The sequence below is a fragment of the Physeter macrocephalus genome, unplaced genomic scaffold (genome assembly GCF_002837175.3).
Source record: "Physeter macrocephalus isolate SW-GA unplaced genomic scaffold, ASM283717v5 random_756, whole genome shotgun sequence".
NCBI lineage: Eukaryota > Metazoa > Chordata > Mammalia > Artiodactyla > Physeteridae > Physeter > Physeter macrocephalus.
The window spans coordinates 36,908-44,214 of NW_021146042.1; the positions used below are offsets into that span (position 1 = coordinate 36,908).

Genomic DNA, 7,307 nt, shown 5'->3' on the forward strand with positions numbered 1-7,307 from the left:
CAGCCCTCGCCCAGAAACGAAGACCCAACACAGCAAAAATAAATAAATTAATTAATAAACTGCTACCCCCAACATCTTCCTTAAAAAAAAAAAAATGGTTAAAATGGTAAATTGTATCTTATGTATATTGTACCACAATAAAAAAAAAAAAAATTAAAAAAAAAAAAGACTGTCTTGTTCAGTACTCTGCTTTAAGGCTGAGAACAGAGAGGTTTAGTGACTCACCCACAGCCACACAGCAGATAAGAGATGTAGTCTGGCCTGGAATCTGCTCTTCTACCTCCTAGCCCAGCACCTTTTCCAGTGACCACAACTATTTCTTGCTCATTGCTGGAAATTAGGACCAGGAAGTAGTCACCCTTTGGTCTTGGAAACTGCGGTAATCCAAATCTAGGATCTTAGAATCGGCCCAGGGTTTCATCAGACCTTTTGCTCTAGAGCGCCCCGAGCAGTTCTCCTTGGAATAATTTGAGCCTCGCCTCCCTTCAGTGGCTCTTAGGGGAGCTGTGGTGACTGCCTGGAAAGGCTGAGACCTGCAGTTGGAGAAAGAAAGAGAAGTAGCGGTGGATAGACCTGAGTCACGGGCTCTGATTTAGGAATAAAGCCTATTGTGGTTTCTCTGAGCAGTTTCCTATCCTCTGCTCATCTGAGCCTCCTGACACCTCAGGGCAGCAGGGTAGATGCTTTGATGGGCCCTTTTGAGATGAAGGAACCGACCGATAGGAATGATACTGACCTTGTAGGACCTTGTCGGCACTATCCGTGCGGTCCCAAGCCCTAACCCTATCCCCTCTTCCCCGTCCCGTGTCCCCTTCGTGGCAGGCCATCAGCAGTGTGATGGAATGGGGTTAACTGAGTTTACAGGGCCTGAGAACTGTGAGGACTCGGCAGGGAGGTGTCCTGGCCAGGAGGGTGAGAGGAGGGCGTCAGTTTTGATCACGGAAAGGTTAATAATGCCTAACTTGCCACTCAGAGGACAGCAGGGCAGGGACACAGGAATTCTTGAGAGGCCCCTGGGCTAAGGAAGGGATGCTAGGCTAGGAGCTTGGGGGCACTGAACACATACTTATTTTGTACTTGGTGATGCTATCAAGTCCTTCTGCATAAAGGTGAGTGGTCGGTGCCAGGGACTCAGAGTTTAATGCAGGATTTCTCCACCTCTTTTCTTCCGCATCGTACCCAGGAGAGTCCTGCATCCATCAGCGAGCTCGGTGGTCCTTAACTGGTGGGGGGAAGATTCACACATACACCCATGTACCCACGTGAGACAGAAATCACATATGTGCTGGCGCAAGTGGACTATCTAGGTAACCTGAGTCACATATGTACCAGGTCAAGGACCAGACCCTCGGAGTGTGATGGGCAGGACAGGAGGCAACTTCAACAGGAAGTCTCGGAAAGAAGATGAGGATGTTGGCTTTGGAAGGGCTAGGTAATAGGATGCACTCCTGACTGAATGTTCCCTGGCTCTGCCTGTGTCCTAAGAGAGGCAGCTTGGTGCAGCAGAAGGAGCATCAAGGTTGACTTAGGAATATGTGAGGTCAAGTTTTCTCTATCTCCCAACTAGAAGGCTCTGGGCAAGTTACTCAAACTCTCTGAGCGTCCGTGTTCTTTCCTGTAAAATGGGGTAGTAAAATCCTTTACGTCTAAGTAAAGGGCTGTCGCGAAGCCAAAATGCCGTTGAGTGAAAAGTCCTGCTCCAGTGTTGTACCGTGTTCACCACAAGTTTGCCCGAAGTTGTGGACAGAGCTTCTGTGAGCTTCCCAGCTGGTTGGATCTGAGTTCAAATCTTGTGTCTCCCCATCATGACCCAGGTGTGACTTTGAGAGTATGACTCAATCTTTTGCTTCCTCATCCCTAAGATGGGGCGATAGCAGTGCTATTTGTGGTTTGTTTCCTTACCGAAGGCTACAGTCCCCCAGGAGATCATAAGGTTCATGCAAAGTCTTTGCCTCCTGGGTCCCCAGCCCTGGAATAGGGTCTGGCACCTAGAAGGTGCTCAGTAGGTGATGTTTGGCTGGGCCAGTGAATGAATGGCCATCGGAAACATGAGATGTAATGATGGGGTTCGTGGGTCTCAGAGCACCCTTATGAGCTCATGTTTTCCTTCCTTTCTTGCAGGACTCGGGTCAAGCTGGAAAGCCTGGAAGATGCCTACATTCTGCGGGGAGATGATGACTCCCTCTCCGACAAGCACGGCTGCCCAGCGTACGTCAGCCCAGAGATCTTGAACACCAATGGCAGCTACTCGGGCAAAGCAGCTGATGTGTGGAGCCTGGGAGTGATGCTCTACACCATGTTGGTTGGGCGGTACCCTTTCCATGACATTGAGCCCAGTTCCCTCTTCAGCAAGATCCGGCGTGGCCAGTTCAACATTCCAGAGACTCTGTCGCCCAAGGCCAAGTGCCTCATCCGAAGCATCCTGCGGCGGGAGCCCTCAGAGCGGCTGACCTCGCAGGAAATTCTGGACCATCCTTGGTTTTCTACAGATTTTAGCGTCTCGAATTCAGGATATGGTGCTAAGGAAGTGTCTGATCAGCTGGTGCCGGATGTCAACATGGAAGAGAACTTGGACCCTTTCTTTAACTGAGCTCACGCCCCACAGTGACTTAGCAGGTACCAGGAGCAAGAGAGGGCAGTGGAGAGGACTTCTTCCAGGGAACACGTATCGCCTGGTTTGGTAGCAAGAAAGACACCGACACTCACAGGCTTCTTGGTTCAAAGAAGGAAAACCGTCAAGGAGCTGACTGAACATGTAGCATGGGGACCAGAGATGCGGGATGGGGGTGGGGGGGCTCCGGGGTCCTGTCGGATGGGCGGGAGCCCCCTGGAGCTTCTCTCGCCTAATGGAGCCCCCCGGAGACTACCCCTGTCAGTTAGGCTGCTTCCGCCTACCCCACTTTCCATTTTGTTCCAAAATAGTTGCAGATCCTGATAGAATCAAAACTCTCTGCCTCAAACATACATCTTGGCATCGCACTGTTAGCATTTAACTTCTTGTCATGATTCAGGGAAGGTACCATTGGCCAAGGGTTTTTGTTTTTGTTTTTTTTTCCTTTTTAAACAAGCCAACCACCTATCTGATAATTCACGGGGTTCATTTAAAAAAAATTCGGTGCACACAGACTGACATGAAACCTGGGTGCTAAAACTAAAAGAAAATAAAAATCCATTTTGTGTCTCTTAATTGCGTTCTTCAACTCATTTCTTCTAAATAAACTATTGAATATCCTGATCAGGAAATGACATGTTAATACTTTGCTCCCTGAAGGGGGAAAAAAAAAAAAAAATCTCTCCTTTAACCCACTATTCTGTTTTGTGTCAATTGGTTTATGGCAGGAAGCTATTAGAAGTCAAACTTCCAGATGCATTACGGCTATCAGAGTTTAAAGAAAGAAAAAAGAAAGGAAGACGAAAGGAAAAGAGAAATTCAACTCCTTTTTTTGTTGTATTTTTTGTTTGGAGAATGATGAGGGCTGCGTTACAGGCATGCCTCTTTCCTGAGATGATAGTGTTAGTGTGAGATCCTGGATGCTCTCGGAGTCTGAAGCTTTTGTAACACTCTGATCTCAACTAAACATTTTGTCTTTGTTTTATCGGCAACTAGTGAAACGAAGCAGGTTGTCCCACACGTAAAATACAGGGCAGCTATTGAGTTTTCTTTACGGAGTATGATCTTTTGGGCTTGGAAGGCAACTAGTGAAACGAAGCAGGTTGTCCCACACGTAAAATACAGGGCAGCTATTGAGTTTTCTTTACGGAGTATGATCTTTTTGGCTTGGAAGGCCCTCTGGTTAGGACAAAAAACCTCAGTCGAGACAAGCGGGAAGGAAAATAAGCTGAAAGCTAGGATGATATAAATAAAACAAGCTCTCTATCCCCATACGCACCTTTGTATTTTCAAGAACTCTTCTATTTATTAAGGAAAATGTCACATTGTGATGTATTAAGCCAGTACTTCAATTACGGGTTAACTTGGGTAACATGTTACATGCTGTAGTTAACATTTATATATATTTTTTTCTCTGAGTATTTCTGTCCCTGAAATAACCTTTTATTTGGCTTTTCTAGATAGCTTTATTTGATTTCGAGTGGCAAATTTTTTTTTATGGCTTTTCTATTGCTGTATGATACAGAACTCTTTTGGCATCAATATTTGTGTTTCCAGTACCTCAGTTATTTGGATTTTACTGCCTGTATACGTTTTGTGAAATGGTCATGTTTTTGGGTAGGTGACACGTGGACTCTAGTATGTAAATGTTACTTGAATCTGTGCTTCATTATAGTATGTGGCATGTATGTTCAGACCTTGGATGCTTTATTCCTACTTAGCAGGATCCCGGCCTCACGTTCCCAGGAGGGCGGCTTATCCGTTCATTGTTGGGAGACAAGGAGGCCATGGATTTGCTCTTGATTCCATTTGGGTAATGGAAGATTAAAAAGGAGAGAGGGTTTTTTACATTCTGAAGACAGGGCTGAGTCGAGAAGGACCTCTTTTTCTTCCCTCTCCCTTATCTTTTAAGTCCCCTGTAGGAGGAAAGATTGGTGACATGCATGGTGGGAATCTATGGCCTCTGGTGCTTTGTCCTGTATTTGGTTTCATGTTTTTGTCCTAATCTCTTCAATCAATAAACTTGTGCGTATTTAACTAAACCCCTGGGGTCTGGCAAATGATGATTTTCTGCTATTTGGGGTTTGAGGCCACCTCACAACAGCCAGGAACTCATCCGTTCTCTTAGGTTGCCACTTTTTTACGAGGGAACCACTATTATTATTCATACAAAGCAAAACTACCTTCCGTCGTGTTTGGGCATATGCTGGCCAAATTAGATGTGATACCTCACAGAATTCACACTTCAGAGGTGTGAATTATGTTCCTATCACAGATTAGGAAATCAGCCCAGAAAGTTGTATAACTTGCCCGATGTGAAACCACCTTTAGGTGAGTGAAGAATGAACCCCCGGTCCATTGAATCCCAAGCTGGTTACTCTTTCTAAGATTTTTAAAGCCCAGAGTTTCTCAGGGCGAGTGTAATAATAGCTCTGGAGTAGCAAGGCTTACCTGGGACTCAATGCAGGATTCCACATGATTCCCCAGAGAAAGCATCTGCTGCAAACCCGACTGGAAATCTCCAAGGTGGAGACCACCCAGCTCCCAGAAACAAATGTCCACCCAGCATCCCTTCTCTCAGTCAGAGATCCAGGGAGTATCAGAGCTAGGTGGGCTCTGTCAGCAATCCCATCTACCGTACACTTCATTTAAGAGACGTACCTCCAGCCCAGAGAGGGTCAGTTCAATCTTGAAACGTTCAGTACGTGCCTCCTCTGTCATTTCAATGCAGGCTGGGGAAACAGACCTGGAAACAGACAAAGACAGTGGTGGGTAAACACAGGTTCATGGCAGCCCATAGATGAGTGCCCCACCTGTCTAAATCGGTCAGGTGGTATCCTGGAAGGGGTGGCCGCTGAATCAGTCCAGAAAGAAATGGCTTTGGGTAATGAAGGAAGAGAAACAGCAGTCCTCTAAGCTGAGGGAACAGTGAGAGAAAAGAATCTAAGACTTGCCCAAGGGAACGCCCCTCAGTGCCGAGCTGTGTATGGTGCTTATCAAAGTCCTTGCAAAGAAGTGGGTTTGTGGCATTTGGGAGGACATGGCTGAAGCGGAGGATTTCTATTCAACTGCACCCATCTTCTAAATTCACAGAATGCTTATCATCCAGTGACATCACCTCTGTATCCCCAGCAGCCCCTGACCCCATGCCTGGCTCATGGGGGGCATTCAGTAAACAACTGTTCATTGATGTTTAATTTGTGCTGGGGGCTCTGTATACTGCTAAATTTCCTTCGGACCCTTCTAAGGGGTGCATCATTAGAAAACAGCCTTTGCAAGGACGGAAGCCCGCCAGTAGTGGCTTTTGCTAGGGCACAGACAGGCTGGTCCAGTTTCTTTTCTCTTTCACTGCCTGTGATTAAGCAGAAGTGGGCCTCCTGCCTAATGAGTGCCTGTTTGAATTCTGTCCTGTCAAACCTTCCCGTGTGTGGTTACTGCGGGGAGGGGGTTGCTGGCACACGCACTTCCAGCTTCTATATGAAAGCTTGCACCTTGGTGGGGACCCAGAATGGGCAAGCTCCCTTTTTCTTAATGTCTCAAGGCTTAGGCAGCAGAAATCTTGGATTCGATCATGCCTTTGGGGATAGGCGCTTCACCCCATTGCTACTTAATCCAGTCCTGGGGCAGGGCCAGGGGCCTGGGCCACTGGGAGTGAAGGCGGGGGCTGGGAAGGTAGAGGACTCGCGCTCTGAATCCTCACCCTCATATTAGGTGGGACCAGGCAAATCATCGCATTTTTATTAGGACCAAGGGTGTTATGAGGATTAACTGAGATGAGGTAGGGCGTGTCAAGGGCTTAGTCCTGAGACAGGCTGACATGGTGAGTGTTAGTAATAGCAGCTGAGGGCCTAATAGGGCAGAGCTCTTACAACTGGGGAACGGCCCTGGAGTTGAGAATTTATCAAGTGCCATCCAGGAGAGTGCCACTGAGACCTCTCCCCTGCCACAGCCAAAGCAGCTCCACTTTTACACTTTTACATGGGTGTAGTTCAAATGTAGACATATAAGGAGGAAGATGAAGGTTCGGCCGCTAGATATGCTTGAAAATGATTGATCAAGTCTAACTCCTGAGGAAGAGTTGACAAAGGCAGCTTTGATAAAGCAACCAAGGTCCAGAGAAGTCAAGGGCATTACCAGAGGCCACCCCAAGACTCAGCAATGGACCCTGAACTGGAGGACGAAGGTGTGCACGAGCTCTGTCGGTGGGTTGTGCCTTACAAACCTCAGGGGATTTGTTATTCACCCATCTCCTCTCACTTTGATCTTAGGTCCTTCCCAGTGGCCTTTTTCCCTGACTCAGTCCATTCTCCTCTGTGACTAACCCGGTGAACAATATTTAATGGGTATCAGATGATCATCAGAAATAATTATGAATTATATATATATATCAACATATCAAAGGTCTAAGCCAAAGTTTCCTTCTTCATTATCTATGCCTTTAGATGATCCCATTTATACAAATCAGATAATTGTCCAGTGTTGTAACAACAGATAAAGGCCAGGTAACTCAGCTTTGGAGATGGAGCCCCTTGCTGAGCCCATGGACAATCCCTGTTGTGTCTGTGTTACTTCTGTGCATTTGAGTCCCTGGGTGTGTGTATACTACAGGAAACCAAACTTTGAAATGAGAGATGAGGGGAAGGAGGAAATAGGAACCCACACCTCCTATTCAGTCTATTGATAAGCCTTTCAAGAT

General features: G+C 46.8%; 1 protein-coding gene across 1 annotated transcript in view; it reads left to right on the plus strand.

The window, feature by feature from the left end:
• The window catches only part of TRIB2 (tribbles pseudokinase 2), a 24,493-nt gene extending 21,306 nt beyond the window's left edge, over positions 1 to 3,187 (plus strand). The window contains exon 3 of the mRNA XM_007130103.4: positions 2,122 to 3,187. Coding sequence (XP_007130165.1) covers positions 2,122 to 2,590 — 469 coding nt within the window. The 3' untranslated portion in view covers positions 2,591 to 3,187. The remainder of the gene's footprint in view (positions 1 to 2,121) is intronic.
• The last annotated feature ends 4,120 nt before the right edge of the window (positions 3,188 to 7,307 follow it).